Raw genomic sequence first — 20,745 nt, 5'->3', positions numbered from 1 at the left:
ACCAACTTCTCTTTCTTTCCCCGCCATGGGAACTGTGGAAGCCCACAGACATATTGTTTTCCCATCTATTTTCCTCTCTTTACATTTAGGGAGACTAATGGTCAGTCACTTTCAAACTTTGAGGTTCAGTTTTTGTTTACACTTATTAAAATGGTACAGTGTCCAGCAGCATCACTAGTGCAGCTGAAGTAGGGACTACTTTAAAGTCTAGTAGTCATTAGTAATTGTGATATGACTCTGTAAAATAATTGCCACTGAGGGAATTCTGCTGAGCCAGGTGCCAGCCACCATTTGCAGAGCACTTTGGCAGCTGAAGAAGCAATAAAAATGATAGATAGAAGCAGCAGCACATTTACAGTAGTTCCAAGATGGTTACTGCTGCTAGGGTGTTATATCTTCCACAGCTTCAGGCAGACTTGTCAAAATGGCAAGAAATAAACAAAAAATAGACACCAAATAAGCACATTTGTAGTGCTGTATGGATTAAAATGCAAATTAACACAATGATGGAAAGTGTAAAGACTTTCGGCATAAACAGTGTGCCCTATAAAGAACCTGGGAGGGCTCAGGGAGTCTCCAGGAGAAGTGAGACACTGGCAATTCATGGAGTAGCCAGAAAGCAATACTGAGAAAATTATTAAGATGGTTCTGTGCTTGGTGCAGGAGCATCAGGCAGGAGACCATCAGTCAGAAGACAATACTTGGGAGAAGGTTGGAATTCAACCACTGATACCCTTTGGGATGAGATTACATCAAGCTTCCCATAAATTGCATGGAGCTAGTTTGATGTACAATGCCAGAAGAATGATCTCCTCTCCATAGTAGCCAATGAACCTCCACCAGCAAAGATACCTGGTCCAGAAAGTTCCCAGACTTGCTTGTTATGTTGTGAAACTCCAACTTGCTGATAGTCAATGAAACCAGAAAGGTTCTCTAAAACCTATTTTCCCACTGATTGACAGAATAAGACATCAGTGTTGCCAGACTGAACATGCCCATAGAGGGGGCTTTGGTCTGGAAAAATTTGCTTTTGTTCATAAAATTTGTAGAACAGATGACTGAATTTTTAAATTTTTTTTTTTAAATTAACAGATGAGAATAGGTGTAATCTGCTGCAGTGCCATATAGATGTGCTACTTGCAGTAATGTTACACAATAATTTAGAGACCTCCTTAGCATGTGTCAGCCTCTGGTCAGCAAATTTTCTCATACCAGTGTAATTAAATCTTTGTCAATAAAATTTTCATCCATAATTCTGGCTAACTTGGTTACAACATTACTGTTACAAACTCAGAATGTTGTATTTTAAATGTGATCATATGACAACCTTTTATAATTGCTAGAAGTAATCATAATGTGGTATATATGAATAACACATTTTTTTAAAAAGACTGTAGATGGGGTACCAGATATCAAATGATTAAGAGAAACTGCAAGGAAAAGACTGGAGTTTAATGAATTAGATAATACTGCATTCCCTACTTTTTCTTTTCCAGTAAACTGTTGTAAATTATTTTTTACAGGTCATATTTACTTATCCCAATCATAGTGTCAAGGCTTCAGAATTACTTCTTGAATAAGCATTGGCCAAATGGCAGTTCAGGAAGAGTTCAACTCACCAGCTGCCAGGTTTCCTCTGGATTATATATATATTTTAGTATCTCAGTTCAGAAAGCAAAAGAAGATAATTCCTGAGCTGGCAGGAGGATTTTGTGTGTAGTCAAGGGGTGACAAAAGTGTGACTGGGTTTGGGCCCTTGTTGGGAAGAGGAAGGAGGTGCAGGGGAGAGCATGGCTTTCTGCCACAGAAACGTTTTGGTATGAGACTTGCGTAATAGCCTTCTTTCCTTGAGGAAATCTGGAACCCTCTTATTTAGGCCATCTGTGCATTGAAAAGCTATTAATAAAATAGAAGCTTATTTTTCATATGGTACTAATTAAGGGATGGGTCTCTTTCAATGAATGCAATAATTTTGTTCATGTTAATCGACTTTATGCATGTCAACTGAACAGAAGACTGACCCATCTAATTTTCTGTTCTGTAGAACATGGTGTATAAACAGTCATTTAATATTAATTATCCCAAAGTTTAGCACTCTGCAAAGTGCTTCCTTTGCTCTGCCTCATCCTGGTTCTTAACAAAGGGATGCACTTTTGCAGACTGTATTGATGCCTATGCCCTGCATCACCTGGGAGGGCTTTCTCTGCCCTCAGCAGCTTCCCACAGCCCCTGCTCTGGCTCACCCACCCTTCCTTCATTCAAAACAGTCAGTCAGGTGCCTCCTGGATTTGAAGTTCTTTCCTGGTGTTCTTGCATAACCATCAATACCCTCAGCCAAAACTATGCTCTTAAGTGCTTTTCCAGTTATGCAGTGAAGTAAATATAGTTTATTAAAGCAGTTTGCTGTTAAGATTGCTTGTGGTATAACTCACTATAACTATTGCTGAAATTCTCTCTGTGCATTTGAAAACCCGAGTAGAGATAAATATTTTTAATACTACGTTTATATGTAAAAACAACTGGACCCTCACCTACTCAGGAAACACGTCTTTTAAAATGGGGTGAAGATCTGGCTTAGTGCCAACACTGTGAGAATTATGTTGTAGTATTGCCCTCAAGTGGCCAATTTTGATACTACTTCAAGCAATAACGATAATGTGAAATATAATGCAAACATACATGCTGATAATCAGCAAAATGCATAAAAATAGCAGAAAGTCTTAGGATATTTTTTCCTTTTTCTAATTTTATTTTTTAATTCAATATTATTGCTTTGTGACTTAGCAGGAGCAAATGCAAAAGAAAATAATAATCAACTCTTAATTAGATTGTAGGGTTATTTGGGAATGAAATTAAATTTGTTCATTAGGTTCTGTAAGAACTCACCATACGCATTTCACTAGTCTTGCAAGCAGCCTATGTAGAGATTCAAATGTTGTAATTCTCATCTTCCTGGGAGACTGACCATAACACAAATGCCACCTGTTTTCTGTTCCCATATTATGTAGTATGTATAATTTCTCTTTTCACTGGTAAAAGAATGAAAGTATGTCCAGAATGGGAGAAATGAAAGACATGCTTAGTCTGACATTTTGCTCCTGGTACTCATCCCAAGGCTGACTATAGCTATTTCTGGTAAACTGAAAGGTTAGAAACACAAAACTGGAAGTGGAATATGTAGATTTATGTTTCATAAACTCCAGTGAACATTCCTCCCATGCAATGCTCTACTAGACTTTTTAACCATTAATGCTTTTTGTCTTCCCAATGTCTTGCTGTATTGAGACTTTATAAATAGCTCTCAGTACTTGCCATTGGTAAATCACGTAAAGGTGATTTTCCTCTGAGAAGTCAATGTTGAGTAGAAAAGACATCCTTAGTTCAGTCTCAGTCAAAGGACCTAATTTAGTAATTGCTGAAGCTACTGAGCAGCTTTTGGCTTTAGACTTACTCTTAAGAGCAAGAGTCTTCAGAGGAAACCTGTGTTAGATGGCCTTTTCTCCTCCATGTAAAGGGGCAAGGTATTTTATTGGCTCTGAACTACTACAATAATATCTCATTAAACATCCAACATACAAAAAAATATCCATAAGTAGGAAATTTAGTGTATAAAATTGCTGCATAGTACTGTGGTTTCTCCCTTCATCAAGGGCCATGTTAGAAATACAAATAAACGGGACATTGTTAGCAATAATTCAGGGTTAGAATAAACAGACCCACCTAAAGCTAAGACTGTAAACATATGATAAATTACTGCACTGTTTTATATATTAAGTATTCTGGAACCACTGTTTTGATTATGGGTGCATTTTTCTGCCATTACCTGTCTAACAATTTTTCTATACACTTATCAGTGGAGAGCTCTGCCTGTGCTAGCAGTCAATACAGGAAATAACTTCATTGCAAAATATATTTTTTCTGGCCTTCTGTGTGAAACCAGTCTGTATTGTGGCAGACATCATAGATATTTAGATATCTCCACACGTCTGGTCAAAGATATTCTTGTTTGTGTGTAAAAGAGTCTTTTTGTACCTATAAATGACTACTTACCCCCCAAAATAGAAAGTTCACCAATTATGGATCCAGTAGTAACAAAATCAATCTACAACAATGGACTGAGAGTACAGAGCTTGTACTGAAAGTTGTCAGAGAAGATTGAACTGACTGAAGTGGAAACATTCTCAGCTATTTTAAAGGAAGGGCAATTACCTTGAATCTTTTGCAAACCCGCAGATCCAACTGGTCAGAAAAGAGCACAACAGCTCCAGAGCATAGCAGAACAATCTGAACAGGACACACTTTGTTACTTCAAAAAGGGTAATTTCTTGAAACCGAAGGTCATGATTGGTTCCTTGGATGTAAACCTTGCTTTCAGATATGATCTTGATAACTGTCTGCCATCTGGTTTTGAAGGCTACATCTAGGAACCAGCAAGGTCCTTTCAAAATCTTTTCATACATATCTCACAAAGGATGATGCAATAAATCCCCAAATATAAACCTCAGAGACTACCCTGAATTGCTCAGTAGCCCAAATGACCTCTTATCTTCTCTCTCTTACCTCTTGGGTGAGTTTAGACCTAAGCTACATCTCCAAAGGTGAAATATTGTTGCAGGAAAAAATTATGAGATTGCATTTTTCACCCAAAACTAGGATAGAAGTGACAAATTGATGGTATGTAATTAACAGGCAACCAGTAATAATAATGCACTATCCATTTCAGTAACAAAATCTGTAAACCATGGTTCAAAAATATTAATAAACATTGCACATTTTTAAACATCCTTCTATAAATACCCTCTAAAGCCATAGTCAGACCCACCCACTCACCCTCCTTTACCTCACAGGCAGCACAGGTTACAAACACAGCCCCTCTCCTGGGATGTCATGTCCCTTCATATATGCACCTCTGCTTGGAGAAGTGGGGACTCCAGCTCTGCCTGTGTCCATTTCACTTGTACCCATGTAGAACCCGTGCCCATCCTTGCACCCTAACACTACCTGCAGTCTAGGCAGAGGCTGTGATGCCAATAACCTGATCAGGTTGGGACTGCTGCAGCTTATAACCTAAAGTCTCCTCTTCTGGTGCAATTTTTCATGCTGGTAGCCTTCCTCTTTATGATGATAAGTTTGGGACCAACATCCTCCCAGACAGTTATCATAGAATCATCACGGTTAGAAGGGACCTTCAAGATCAAGTTCACCTGTCAGTCCTATGATTTAGTAACCACTAAATCATAGAATCATAGAATTGGCTGGGTTGGAAGGGACCTCAGAGATCATCAAGTCCAACCCTTGATCCACTTGATCATCATCCAAGGCGCCACATCTATGCATTTTTTTAATACCCCCAGGGATGGCAACCCCAACACTTCCCTTGATAGCCTGTTCCAATGCTTCACTGCTCAAATTTTTCATAATACCCAACCTGAATCTCCCCTGGCACAACTTGAACCCATTTCCTCTTGTCCTATCACTAGTCTCTGGGGAGAAGGGGTCAACACCCACCCCACTACAGCCTCCTTTCAGGTAGTTGTAGAGAGCAATAATGTCTCCCCTCAGCCTTCTCTTCTCCAAACTGAACAGCCCCAGCTCCTTCAGCCTTTCCTTGTAAGACCTGTTCTTCAGACCCCTTATCAGCCTGGTTCCCTTTCTCTGTACCCTCTCCAGCACCCTGATGCTGTGATGCCCAAACTGCACACAGTACTTGAGGTGTAGCCTCACCAAGGCTGAGTACAAGGGTAAGATCAACTCCCTGGCCCTGATGGTCACACTGTTCTTGATACAGGCCAGGATGCTGTTTGCCATCTTGGCCACTTGAGCACACTGCTGGCTCACATTCAGCTGTCAGTCAACACCCCCAGGTGCCTCCCAGGCCCCTCTCTGCTGGGCAGCTCTTCAGACACTCCTCTTCAAGCCTGTAGAGCTGCTGGGGGTTGTGGCCAAAGTGCAGGACCTGACATTTGGCCTTGTTGAAACTCATAAAATTGGCCTTGGCCCATTGATCAAGACTGCCTGGGTCCCTTTGCAGATCCGCCCTACCCTCAGGCAGATCAACTTCCATCTAGTATAGTGTCATCTGCAAGCTTACTGAGGGTGCACTCTGTCCCCTCATCCAAATAATCAATAAAGATGTTAAACAGGAGTGGTTCCAGCACTGAGTTCTGCATATTGCAGGCATATAGGTTTTGTTGTCCATAGGTTTTTTGTTTGAGCAGTCCCGGAGTATAACCCTTACTTGTCTTTAGTGTCTTATTTAGATTCCCTGTACAGTCTCTGGAGGAACAAAGCAGTTTTAAAGTGCAATTAATGTCACTGTTTTGAGATGTTCTTCAAGCATCTTTGTTCTGAATCAAGGTGTGAAAGGAATGAAGATATTATCTTGTCCACAGACATAAACTATATAGTCTTGTAGGGTGGGATTCCTCTACAGATTTTGACACCTGAGTGAGTTGTCTTCACTTGAACTGTGCCTCTGAAAACCTAATAAAATCAACAGAAAACTAATCAATGCAGTCAGTGAAGGAAGGTGTTTTAAGTTTGCATTTATTGGCATTCCTAAGCTTGCTTAAGGAAAATCTTTCATGTTTTTCTTATCAGGAAGCAATAATATTCCATGACTGAGGTAGAAGGCAATCTCAGAAAGATCAATAGTTTGCTTTTATACTTTCTCAAGGCAAACTATAGCTGACCATTCAGATAGCTGCCTCAGCATCTCTCTAATTTGCAGAAGAATTGCCAGAGGAAATCCTCTCAGGGAAATTACTGCAGTCACACTAAAATCCAGCTCAGTGGATGCCACACTCTTACACTCTCTTTCAGTCCCCAGAACTTTTCATGAAGCTTGCAAATCCGAATATGTCAATTAAGTTGCATTTTTTCAGTGTGTCAGGCCTTTAAATAATGGTTCAATGTACTTTTGAGGAGGCAAATGGATCTGTGTCACTGAGATCATAAACCTTATTTTAATGACTGAAGCTTTTCAAGAGTGGATGTCAAAGCAGGTAAAGAAGCATTGTAAAAATAATATTAGTTAGCCAAATTTTTTTTTCCAGTGGCTTAGCTTACATCAAAAATATCTATCAGTGAGACAAAGGTCAATGAGTTAAAATGAATCTTAAGAATATTTCTAGTTCATTCTGCCTTTACAGAAAATGTGGGCTTGATCTATGTAATTTGACTGCATTTATACACTTCAGTTATGTGGAATATACCTCCAATTGTATCCATCTGTCCTGTGGGGGAATGTCTTCAAGCTCCTGAGGAGTCTTGCAATTCTGTATACAATGGTGTCATTGTACAAAATAAATGTGCATCTCTGTGTTAAGCTGTGTTAGGCTATAAAGCCTACTAAAATTTAATCCCTATATCTCAGGTTAAAAATTTGCCACCTTAGGGGTCAGCTTTCTCCCAGACTAAATTCCTGTGTTTGTCTCATTTTTTCCCTATTTTTTCCCTCTTTTTTTTTTTTTTTTTTTTTTTTTTTTTCTATTAAATTTTACTTCTAGTCATGCTCAATTATAATGACATTGAATGTTGCTGGACAGGTCATCTGTTTCCACTGAAGGTGAGTGAACTGGCATCAGTGGTGATCATCTAAAGATGCCTTCAACTCAGTGACTGTAATATTTTGTAGCTGAATACAGATATTTATGTATCTGTTGAACACACTCAGAAATACATGAGGCTGCTGGAGATTTTCACATTTTATAACCCTTAATCCACACAGTTTACCTTTTCTGTATCAGTTGCTGAAAATCTTGTAGATTGCATAGAAGTCAAACCTAACCTGAACTTGTTTAAATATATTTTTTTTCACGAATTGGATTTCAACATGAAGTATTTGTCTCTTGTCTCCATTGGTCCTGAACCAGCCTGACTAAACATTTATTTTCAGTCATTGCCTTAGAATAAACATTGTACTAAAACTTGATACCCCGCATGAGAACCTGGTGAACAACGTTTCTTTTCTAGTCTGGCTAAGGAGGGCTGTAACTAAAACGCTGTTCCTTGGAGAAGCCAGTTCTATTCTAATGCCATTTTTGTCAGAAACAGTTGGCTATTACAGCCAACAGCATGTTGAAGAGCAAATAGGACAAATCAGCCTCTTTCATTAATTCTTCCTAGAAATATATGCATTGTGTATCCTTTGATTCGAGGTGCTTAGGAACTGATTTACAGTGAGGAGCAAATGGGACTTTTTCTGTCCCTCTTGCCCTTCCTTCCGATAATCCCCACCTCTCCTTATAAAATTCTTCAAAATGAAAAATTCTGCAGCCTTATAAAGGCCTTATAAAACTCTTCATGTTCCCTGTGCAGCAAAATAACACAAATTCTCACTGATCCCCTCAGTACACACTGCAGGTTTAGGAAATTAGAGAAAAGGCACAAGCCAGTGTAGCAGGAATGTGAATGTTGTACAAGATCTGGCAGAGATGCTGGAAGTAGTTGTCAGAGTCAGCTGAACACCCATTGTGTAGTCTCACCTTGGTGAAACAAGTCTTCGTTTTAAACTTTCAGCTTCACATTTCTTTCTGTTTTGCGGTTTAATTAACTGGTTTTGGCCTGAGCAAGGAGTTGAACTGGAACCATTTAACTCTAAGATGAATCTGAATCAGAACTGATTTGAAAAACATGCAGCTTCTTGTTCTTAAGCTTTGTAGTGACCTGTGGGAGAAAAACAACTTTGGTCATTTCAGAATCTGGGCACCCTCTCAGCCTCTGGTGGCAGTGAAATGGAGCTTGATCTGAGGATTTGCATAAGCTCTTTCTAAATAGAAGTTTCAGGGCTCTTTTGCCCCAGAGACTAATGGCATTGCAGTACAAATGGAAAATTTCCTACAGTATGAAAATGCAGTGTGCTATAAGTCAAGATTTCAACATTATGCAAATATCCAAAGGGCAAAGTTGAGGCCGTATGTGCAACCTTTACTTTGCACTTTCCTGGCAGTCAGAGGTTTAATTTTATAACTTTAGTCATATGTACTGTTATCAGTTTATTTGTACTGGCATTTCAAATAGCACTATCAGAAAGAAGAAAAAAACCTTAATCACTGCAAACCTCCAGCTCAGGTTTGTGCATGGGGACATTTCCCTTGGTTAGTAAGCTTGGGAAGGGAGCCACTGGTTAGACTAAAACCAGAGGTGATAAGACAGGCAGACTCATTTCCCACTCACCAGTTATTTACCAGCACAACAGAATGGAGTTCCTGGAGCTGAAGAGAGCAAAGAGCAAAAGAAAATTGGTGTTAGCTGCGTGCTTTTGTGTTTCCTGTGGCTGGCAGTCAGCAATGATACAGTGTTTTTTTGCAAAGGAAACTAGAAAGTGCTTATTACACTTAACTGCAATATGCTGCCTGAAGAAACTGAAAGCCATTCGTCCATGCCAGTTCAGATGTGTGTGCTTGGCAGTATCAGTGCTCATGAAGAGAGGCTCCAACACTGCCTAGAAGGTTCTGTGGACTAGGATGCACAGAAGTGTGTAGAAAAATCTGCTGTCAACACAGTCAAAACATAACACAACAACAGTAACCAGCAGTGTACCCCAGGGAGCCCAGCTGTTTAATATCTGGATGATGGGACAGAGTGTACCCACTAATGACACAAAACTAGGAGGAGTGGATGATACACCAAGGGGCCATGCTGCCATCCAGAGGGACCTCAACATGCTGGAGAAATAGGCTCATGAAGTTCAACAAGGGGAAGTGCTGGGAAGGAACAATCCCAGGCACCAGTACATGTTGGACTATTTGGAAAGCAGCTTTGCAGAAAAGGACCAAGGAGTCCTGGGGGACACCAAGTTGAACATTAGCCAGGAGTCTGCCTTGTGGCACACCTGGAGTACTGTGTCCAGTTCTGGACACTCCAGGAGGGGATGTGATGAGAGTCCAGCAGAGGACCAATAAGATGATTAAGGGACTGGAGAATTTCTTATAGGAGGAAAGGCTAAGAGAACTTGGAGGAAATTTTCAGGGGCTCAGAGGGATGTCATTAACGTGTATGAATATCTAAAGGAAAGCTGTAAAGACAACAAAGTCAGGGTCTTTTCAGTGGTGCCCAGTAACAGGACAAGAGGTCATGGGAGCCATGGGAAACACAACAGGTTCCTTCTTAACATCAGGAAACACTTTTTCATTTTGAGGGTGACTGAGCACTGGCACAAGTTTCCCCTTCCAATCTCAACCATCCAGTGGTTCTGTGATACTCTGGTTATGCTTTAGAACCAAAATATCACATTGAACTTCTTACAGACTTCAGCTTAAACCCAGGCTTGGTTAACCCATCTGCTGCAGATACTTGATCATGACTGCAGTAGTCAAAGACAGACAGAGAGATGCCAGCCACACCAGTCCCCAGTGGGGCTGTCTATAGAAGTCTGAAGTCTATAGAAGTCTATAGAAGTCAGAAGGACACGTGTAAGTGGGTGATAATAGAAAATGTATAGTGGCATTTCTCGGTCAATTTAGTAGAGCAATTCCTGGAAATAAAAAAAAAATTAATAAGGAGACAAAACACATTTTACATGTAGTTTACATGTTTTATCTCTGAAGGCAGTAGTTTTTACTATATAAACTTATCTGTTTGTTGTTATACTAAATTATCTAATAGTTTTACATAGACATTAACTGGGTTCTGTGCCATGTGGTAACCCTAATCAAAATACAGTTCAAAGGCAGCCCCTTTCTTGGCACAGGGACTCTGATGCAACAGAACCTGCCTGTGCCCCACTCTTCACTGGGTCTCTTTGTTGCTGCAGTTGTTTCCCTGAATCTCTTCCTGAAAGAATGAGATAGGTGAATTTTCATGAGTAATGAAAGCAGCTGAGGCCAGTGTTGTGCAGGCCAGTGAAGATGCCACTGAAGATTCAGGAGAGTAAAATCTTCAGGCTGTGCAAGAGTTCAGTCAAAACACAGGATGTGGTGGCTGATCACTGTTTCAACATCTTTCTTCTATGTTCTTTTTAAAGATTGTTAACCTGTGGTAAGGTCAAGTGGGATAGCCTTTAGCACAGTATGTTAACAAAAGACTTTTACTTTGAGTGTGCTTACCCCTTGTGCAGAAGAAGTTTTTGTGATTTCCATTGCATAAAAGCAGTTGACAGAAAAAAGGTTTTATCAAAGTACAAGTTTATACTGTGAGCAATGTATTTTAAACCAATTAATATAGAGTTTGTTTCTGATATCTGTAAACAAAAAGTCTTTCTCTACTAATGTACTGCATGGACCTATTTGTGCCACTTTACTGTGCAAATTGCTAAGAGTGGCAGTGAACATTCTAAGGTAATTTTTACTTCTACCAGTCCTTTAATTTTTGATCTTAAGCACTGATTCACTCTTCTCAAATATATGTGTAATCTCTTTTATAGTTGCAAAGGTTCTTTGAGATATTCTTCAGAAACAGTTCTCCCCAACAAGCCTTCAATAACATGAAGGAAGCTATAAGCAAACTTCTACTCATAACTGAAGTCTTCAGTGAATCATCTGCCTCAGGATCAAGCTCTTCCAATCAGTAAGTGACTTGTAGTGGTTGTTGCTTTGCTACTGTCGAGATAGTGCTTTAGAACAGAATAAAAAATATAGAGGATACAACTCCTAAAATATAAAAAAACCCCTCTTGATTTCATACTTCCTTATAAAGGGAGGACGTGCTCCATGTAGGGATTAAAACTCTTTAATATATGCAGTCATCCTAGTTTGTGGGAAGATTATGATAAAAAGTTAGGACCAGATGCTGTGTCCTGATGATGAAGCACATCATGAAGTCACATGTGTCATGAAGCACAAATGGACAGAAATCATACAATTGGGCTGGTCCTAACATATGTAAAGCTGTAACTCCCTTCAGTGAGCCTTCTGTCATATGTCAAATATTTAATGTTTGACCAGCCCAGAAAATTCAGAGCTGACTGTGGCAGGCAATCTGAACAAGAGACACTGTGGAATACTTTATGAACTGTACTTTATGAAAACAGTCACATTTCTATGGCTGTTTTTCTCTGAGTGTTGAATTGTAATCATTTCTATTCGAGTGTTGCAGCTTTTACATATAAATCAACCTTTATTATGTAATATTTTTATGAATTAATATTTATTCTATATGTGTTATGTCACATCCTTGACATTTTTATGATAAATAATAAATAAATTACTATTTATTACGTTTATGTGTTTTATAAGCTATTGAGAACCCAGGTGTTTCAGTAGCAGTAATATAAACCTCATTATTTGGCTCATGCAAGTTGGGAATAAAGCTTACATTGTGAGTGGAGAGTGTAGCAAGGAAGACTGTAAGAGGGATGGAGCTATTTTGGCAGTGGTCCAAACACTAAGTTTTACCAGCAGGATGGGTATCTCCAGTTTATGTCATCCCAGACTAGCTTAGACCTCCTGTTCCATGCCTTCATCTCCATAGCAGAAGCAAAACTTTTTTGGCTTAAGTATAACATAGGGAATTTCACCATCTCTTGCACTCCAAATGTCTTCAGAGCTTTTGCAGGACCTCATTCTCATCAAAAGGCATTTTCCTCCTCCAGCTGAGTTCATGTCCCTTGCTGGTTTAAAAATCAACCATAAAAATACACTTTAATATAGCACTGTTTTCATCAGCTGATAATCTGACTCATTCTATGTTGAATGCTCTTCTAAGAAATTTTTATTTAGTCTGTATCACATGTTGTCTCTTGACCTACGTGTGTATGTTCTTGAGTGTGTTCTCTGGACCTGTGTGTATGTGTTGGCAGTGTGAGCTTTATCGTTGGACTTAATGATCTTGAAGATCTTTTCCAGCCTGAATCATTCTGATTCTATGTTTTGCAACAGAATCTAACCTCACTGAATGTGATTCCTGTTATATTGCATTTCAGATGCAGCCAATGTTTTCAAATGCTAACCTTTGACATTGGATTTGGCACCTCGATAGACCCAGTAGTTCTTGAGGTGAGAAAATTACACAAATTATTGCTTCACCAAAAGCTTACACCAAAAAGAACACAGCAGGAAACCCTCTTTGATAGTTACCTTCAAATCTCTGAGAAATATCCAAATACACTAACATTAATTTTGCCTAGTAATGGAGAGTTGCTGTGGGAGAAACCAATGTTTAAGGGTCTGAGTTCCTGTGATTAAATTTACCACACCACTGAAGTGTGCAAACCTTTCACTTTTACCATTAAAAGAGCTATCAACCCAAGTGAATATCAGCAGAACAAAATTCATAGGAAGCTTTGCATGCAAGTAGAGTTAGGTATTAACTGGTATTAACTATGCCAGAACAAAGAGGAAGGGAGGAAGTTAAAGTAGCACAACTGGTTTTTGATAAAAGTTAAAACTGTCCATGAATTGTATTGTACTTCTTCATCACCTGCTTTGATCTCTACTGTGCTGCCTTCTTCCTCAATGGTCCTTAAGGGGCTCAGTACTAAAAAAATGTGACCTGTGACATAAATTCCCCATGGCAGTTTTATACTACACCAGCCTCAGAACAGCCTGCTCTCGCTGCTTTACAGTGCTGCTTTACAGCTGCTTCTCATTACCCTGTATATGCATACAAATATATGTATACCTGGGTATATGTTTGTCCATATTTATAATATATAAAGGAAAAAAATAGATATTAGTAAATATAGCCTTGGAAATTATAGGAGGAAATATTAAAAGTTAAAATCTGTTTAAGTTTCTATTAACAGTTCAGTCCATATTTTCATCCCTCACTAAACAAAGATCCTTTAAACACAAAGTAAAAACAGACATATGAAAGCAAGTTTGCACAATTTAAAAAATCCACAAAGACAATATCCCTAGTCTGACAAAGCTAATCTAGAGAAACACACCATAACAATTTAATAATTGTATGCCAAGCTGTAAAATGCTGCTAAAGAAACCTAGACACAAAGCATAAGGTAATGTACCTGTATAATAGACTCAGCTATCAGCCATACTCCATACATATACAGTAAATTGTTATTATTTAATATTTTCTTATGAAAATACAAATTACTTTAAAAAAATTAAAAGTGCTGGTTGAAAATTGCTCTGACATTTGACTTGCAATAGTGTCCCTTGGAAACTGTAGTATTCACACACAGCATGCAGCTTGAAGCTGTATTTGTATTTATGCTAAAATAATAATCTATTTATATTTTATCAGCTCGATTTTATTAATTGTTTTTCTATATTACACTTTCATCCATAGGAAATCCTAAATACCTGAGTTTTGCAAGAGTTATGTAAACATATGTAATGTTCTAGGTGATCCTGCTTTAGTATGAGAGCTGGACTAGATGATGACTGGAGGTCCCTTCCAAGTCTGCTAATTCTGTGATTCTGTGACATTTTAGTTTTTTAAATCAAATCAAATCAAACACACGAAAAAAAAGTTCTCACTTAAGACTGTAATATTGCACTCTATCCACTGGGGGTCAGCAAACATTGAGATGTGTAGCACTGATAGAAAACGTAGTACAGCATTTGCTGTGTTATAATCCTGTCTCGTTTACTAGTGTTATTATGGTGTTTTTCTAGAAAATAGTTCCAGTTTTGTATATGTGGTTACAAGGAGACTGCGCATGATATTCAAACTATAAACTTCTGCATTGTTTTACAACAGGTGCACGAACACTTTGACTTTCCAGATGAGGATGAATCAAATATTCAGGACCAAACTTTCAAAGAATTTCTTTTTGAAGATACTTTTAAATTTCTGTTATCTAATGAATCCTCAACATCTAGTTTCATAGAAGCTTTACAAAAAATATATGGATCAGCTGTGAGCAAGGTAGTGCATCCCACCTTTTTTATTATTAACTATTTGAAAAGATTTCTTTCTAAACTTTCTGAAATTGTTGCTGCAAACTTGTGAAGGATTTATTTAATTAAAGCTACCTGTTAATGAATTCTGGAGAATAAAACTGCAATGAGTTTGCTAAACTGCAATAGTCAAATTTTTTCTTCTAAAAATTCCACTCTCAAATTGTATCATTCCCCTAGTAATTTAAAGATATTTTTAAGATTTTTAACTAAGTAGTAATTTCTCACTGTTTTTTAAAATTGATTTTCTTAATATACAGGTTTGTGTGTTTTCATAAACCTAGAACTGATTAACCAAAACAAGCAGATTCATGAACATCAGAATTACATTTTGTTTGCCACAACTTTGCATCTCATTCTGAATGCAAGATTCAATGACATATTTTTTCATTTATTATAGTTTGCATTTATAGTGTTTGCATCACTACTGAAAACTCTTTCTGACAACCTGGGTTCTCCTTTAGTGTTTTGTTTTCTCAGTCTGGGCACTTTTAAGGGTACATTTCTGAGGACCCTCATGCTTGCAAGACTTATAGGGACTGAATTATCCATACGACTTCAGCTTCTCTGACTAAACAGGGTCATGGGTTCCATATTTATGAGAGGATAAAGTAGGAAGCCACAGATGTATGCACATGTATGATATGATCAGCTAAGTCTGTGTTCTGTAGGAGACCAGATCACATTTCAAACTGTCAGCTTCATTGTCTACACATTATTCAGTCTCTTCTCATGGCAGTTTCTGTGGGTGTGTTTCTACATGAAGCTAATGCAGTCTACTTTATTCTAGACTGAGAAATAGGAAGAGCTATCAAGGACCTGGCTTGAGATGACTTTGCAATGAGGTTAGGACAAGCTGAGAGATGCTGTAGCCTCTTCCTTTGATAACCAAAGGGATGAGGTCTAATGAAAGCACATTGCTTTCCATGTGATTTCACCAGAATATTCTGCCCTTTCCTTCACAGGATGGGACTTACAACAAAGATGAGCCATGTTTGTCTTTAGAAGAGATAAATTCAATGATTACTTTCATAAAGGAGCTGAAGAATCTTGGACAATTTGAGCTGGTAAAATAAACAAGGTTTTGTTGTATTGGATGCATATATTATGTAACTCTCTTAACATTTCTCCTTCATTACCGATCTTAACTGTCTCTGGCACATGTATTAGCCTGGATGGACAAGGAAGCAGGGAGATAGACGTTATGCTTTTTATTTTGGAGGATTTTTAAAATTTAAATTAAAGAAGATAAAGAAATAAAACAGAGAATTAGAGTTGAGGATTCACTGAAAAGGACAGCTAAAACAGAAACAAGGCCCAGAAAATGGAATGAAAGAAAAAGGAAGAAGTTTATGTAAATTTCTAATGGTTTGGTAAGAAAATGTAATGATAATGAAGCAAGGCAGGTGTGAATGGAAGTGGAGACTGTGCAACACTTAGATCATAGATATAGATTAAAAAGCAGCAAAACAACCCCAGGTGGAATATGTAGTAATTTGTCTTCTTCCACTTGAAGTGAGTTCATTTTTGGAGACAAATAAAGGAGGCATAATGTGTCTGTGAGCAGTCATGGCAGTTAATGAAGGAAATGACAAGCATTGGGGAAATAAAAATCTGCATCTGCATCTGTTGTTCAGAAGGTCTGCATGATAGCAGGATTTCTTCTAGGCCTCCTGGATGAGTATCAGGGTTGTAGACTGATGAGGTTTTCTGAAGAGGGATTGAGTTTAATGTATCTGGGAGAGGCAAAGGTGTTGGCCTTCCTTGTCACTGCTGCTACTCTTGAGTTGCAAGGCTGGACAAGGCAGTAATTTTCTACACATGTGGGAAAGAACATTGATGCATATCCATCCATATGCTATATACCTTGTAGTCTGACCACTTCTCACTTCTCTACATTTTACAAATATTATAATGTGTAGTCTCTAATCAGTATTTCTCTTCTCAGCTTTTCCCTTCTGCTGCACCCAAGATTCAAACTTTCCTGCACGATCTCTATCATATGGTAGACCCAATGAAGCAGCTTGGTTCAGTCCTGACTGTGCATTGGTTGCTTTCCAGTTTACTTGAACAATTCCAATTTGGTACAAAGGAGGCACATACAAGTCTTTCAGAATGGTAAGATGGCTATTATATGGTATGTTGAGGAAAGTTTCTCAAATGATATTAATTGTGGCAGCTTCAATCAGCATCATAAAACAATCCTTTAGCAGATGTAGGTGGATTTATAACACTTGAGATGAAAGCCCATCATCCCCATCACAGAGCACTGTCAGCCACTCTGACACTTAGAGATGTATCTAGTTTTCTAATAGGACAGTTTTGTCCCTTTGCTTCTATTTCTAAATCGAGGGGCTCTGGGTTTAAAAGTTCATTGCAACTCCAGTAAACTTTTTTTCTAAGAAATATGAAGTGACTTAAGTAGATTGCTTCTGAACAGCTGTAAACTCAAAATTAGGAGCGCTTACCAGAATCAAGACTTTTAATTTATGCACCAATCAAAACTAAAACTGTAAAGAAAATATAAAATTTGAGGTGAAGATTTTTTCAAAGGGACAATAGATTTTGATGGGAAGGAAGGGAAGAAAGGGGAGGAAAGGGAGGAAAGGAGGAAGGGAGGAGGGGGAATAGTTGTGGTATATTATAAATTTAATATAAACTTTCTAAAAATGTGTTTTCCATGCTCACCTCTTGGCTAATGATGTTTGGTACACATGTATGCCATACTTCTTTACTGACTACAAACATATATGATTTTGCAAACAAGAGCTTGGGAACAGAGGCACATTAAGCGATGTATGTGCTCCATTCCACTGAGTCTTGAGTTAAATGAGCAAATTACATTAATTTGTACATTTTGCTTGGAGAATGCTATAGTGACTATATAAGGTACCTTTAAGACTTCAAAAGTTTTACTTGTGGTCCTCATTGAATTGGGGGTGGTTTTCAGCAGGTCATCTGTAGTCATCTGTATCTTTGTTTGCTTAGCTATAAAGTGGAACTTAGACTTACCACTGTGCTAGGTAACTGGTTGTTAGTGTTTTGAAAAAACAGTTCTGTGACTGTGCTGAGTATTGTTTCTGCTGTCCACTCCATGAAAAGTAAGTCAGAGATGCAGCTGCTTGCATTCATGTGTAAGCCCTTGCCCTTTTGCCAAAATATTTAGGTTTGCATATCAAAGCATACCAACCTTTAGCAGCTTTCTGTTCTAATCTAAGCTGTGCCACTCACTCACTTTGAGCAAGCCCCTTGGCCTCTTTTTTTATCTTCAAGCTGAACATTGTCATATGTGTATAAGTATGTAGAAGCACCATGACCTTTCTCCAGGGCATAGGCCAAACTACTTCTTTGCAGTGTATTTTTCTGCAATGGCTAAGTTAGTAATACTATTCCATTCATTCACTATATAATAAAAACATGTGTTTTGACATTGCTAAATCATAATCTTCCACTCCTATAGCTACATCCATGTGATCGTGATGCATGTGTCAGATATGCAGGTAATTATACTTAATTGCAAGGAAGAAAGAGCTTAGTAGAGCTTACTCCCCAGATAACTCAGTTATGCTTTCTCTTTGAGGTTTGATTAATCTTTTGTGAGATTACTGGCCCTGATGAGTTTTTATATCAGAAATATTTTCCTGAATTTTTTCAGTTAAGGCCAGGATGTTTGGTTAACTTATTTAATAGTTTTGATTTCTCTGCCTTTGCAAAACTGGTATTTCCATTTATAAAAGCCAGTGATTTGCATAGCTGACTGTCCAGTCAGACAAGATACTTATGGGAAAAACTCTGACTTCTGCTTTTGATCTTGTACACTTACTCTGTTCACTGATCGTGAATTCATAGGATGGAACCAGAAGAAGTTTCCTGATATACTTTTTTTGACCCATTTCATCTATGTGACTTGTAGAGAAACCTTAAATTTTATTAGTGAACTCTCTGAGTTCCCACACAGGAGAAGGAAGAACTCTTGAAACTCATCTCAAACTATAACGAGATGATTACAGCCTAGGTGAGAATGACAGTCTCAAATGTATTGATATAAAATATGACGAAGTTCTTTGAAAGTTGTGGAGTGATATAGCCTAACGTGCACTGAAATAAATGTTCTGCATTGTTTTTGAACTGTTTTTCAACTCTATGCAATTTCAACTTGTGATATGACTAAAATGTACATCATTATACCCTCTTTTAGAGCAGGGACTATGAAGTACAGTGGCAAATATGTCTGGATGTGTCAGGCAGCAGGGTAGCATGAGGCAGTCAGATTAGAGAGAAAAGCTAACCCTTCTGGATTTGCCTAAAACAAAAGCTTAAGGTCAATAAAGGTGCAAATGCTTTTATGAAATCCACTTATATACTTGGAAAAGTGTCACCCGCTTCCCATAAGCAGGCCCCTTTTTAGGTAAACATAGAAGCAGCAGCCCTCAAAGTGAATTTGGTTTGAAAATAATTTCTTGAAGTTTAACTTGGTCATGCTCATCACTTGGACAGTTTGAGAAATAAGCATGGTTCTGACTGTGTGGCAGAAGACCACAGCAAGGAAGGAATAAGATAACTGCAATGGGAAGAAAGAGACAGGGAAGGAGGAAAGGAGAGAGGCAGTTGGCATTAAGTGCCAGGAAACAAATCCTCTTCTTGAGGTTGCAATTTCATATTTTTCTTTTGATGATCAGCACAAGAAACATCATTTGGTGTAAGAAATACCCTCATGAAAAATCCATGGCAACCTTCTTGGTAGAAAAATTTTTCCAAATATCCTATCTGAACTTCCCCTGGTGTATCTTGAGGCTCTCATCCTATCACTTTATATGGGAGACGAGACCAACACCCACCTCATTATAACCTCTTTCAGATAGCTGTCGAGAGTGACAAGATCTCACCTCAGCCTCCTTTACTCCACACTAAACATCCCCAATTCTCTCAGCCTCTCCTCATAAGACTTGTTCTCTAAACCTTTTGCCATTTTTCTTGTCCTTCTTTGTACACACTCCTGCATCTCAATGTCCTTGTAGTGAGGGTCTCAAAACTGAACACAAGGTTCTGCCAAGTACAGGAGGACAATCAATTCTCTAGTCCTGCTGGCCACACTTATCTGAATATCTTTCCATAAATACAGTAATTTGAGTATCATTCTGTAATATCAGTTCTAAATATTACACTTTATACTCATCTATAATTATATAGAGTTATTATATGTCTCAATATATTCTGATGATAATTGCAATCTCTTTACAAGGTTGACACGTACAGGTGCTGTTGTTCCTCTGGGAACCTGGACCTTGCAGTGTTGGCTGCTACACTGCTGAGGTGTCCTCTGGCTAAACAAAAGAGTTAAGACATCTTGTTCTCACCTCACAGTAGGGTTTGAGACTGGGCACTCAGAGAAGAACAACAAAAAGAAAAATGTATTCAACAGGTGGTAGCCATTGGCAAGCAGTCAATCAGAAAGGGGCATGCAAAGTTATTTACATCTTGAAAAGCAAACAGGTATGTTTAGTGCCTCCTTTGAAAAAGGTCACGAATGTGCATGAAATTAGGGCAGTGTCTAAACATTACTAACTCAGAACTACATTTTCATGCACACACAGATCTGCCAGCTGCTTCTTTCCTTATCAAGATATTGCAGAATTCCCTGTTTTATTATTGTCCACTTTACATTTTAACATGATTGACCTCAGTACTGCTTCCAGCAGCTCCTGTTGAAATATTAGAGATGGCTGGGTGCACAGAACTGTATTGCCACCTCCCGTCCCCTTCCTCCCCTCACAGTGACTTCATGTCTTTTAAAACCCACATTGTGTGAGCAGTGGTATCTGGGAAGCTGCTTTATGACAACTTCTATGGAAAGCACTGGGAGGAAATGTGAAGGCTTCAAGAAATGCTAATGGAGCTCTGAAAAAAGATTATCAGCCAGAGGTCCAGTACATGGATTGGA

The 20,745-nt window shown here is 38.4% G+C and overlaps 1 protein-coding gene across 3 annotated transcripts in view; it reads left to right on the top strand.

Moving 5' to 3' along the window:
* Nucleotides 1-20,745, top strand: part of CPED1 (cadherin like and PC-esterase domain containing 1) — a 139,516-nt gene that overhangs the window by 50,269 nt on the left and 68,502 nt on the right. For all 3 annotated transcript variants that reach the window (XM_030447225.1, XM_030447206.1, XM_030447217.1), the window contains 5 exons: nt 11,366-11,508; nt 12,863-12,935; nt 14,605-14,772; nt 15,770-15,871; nt 16,753-16,922. In XM_030447225.1, the coding sequence (XP_030303085.1) occupies nt 11,366-11,508; nt 12,863-12,935; nt 14,605-14,772; nt 15,770-15,871; nt 16,753-16,922 (656 nt within the window). The remainder of the gene's footprint in view (nt 1-11,365; nt 11,509-12,862; nt 12,936-14,604; nt 14,773-15,769; nt 15,872-16,752; nt 16,923-20,745) is intronic.

Source organism: Calypte anna, chromosome 1 (genome assembly GCF_003957555.1).
Source record: "Calypte anna isolate BGI_N300 chromosome 1, bCalAnn1_v1.p, whole genome shotgun sequence".
Classification (NCBI taxonomy): Eukaryota; Metazoa; Chordata; class Aves; order Apodiformes; family Trochilidae; genus Calypte; species Calypte anna.
The sequence above is the reverse complement of the archived record's forward strand: the minus strand, read 5'-3'. Positions and strand labels throughout refer to the sequence as shown.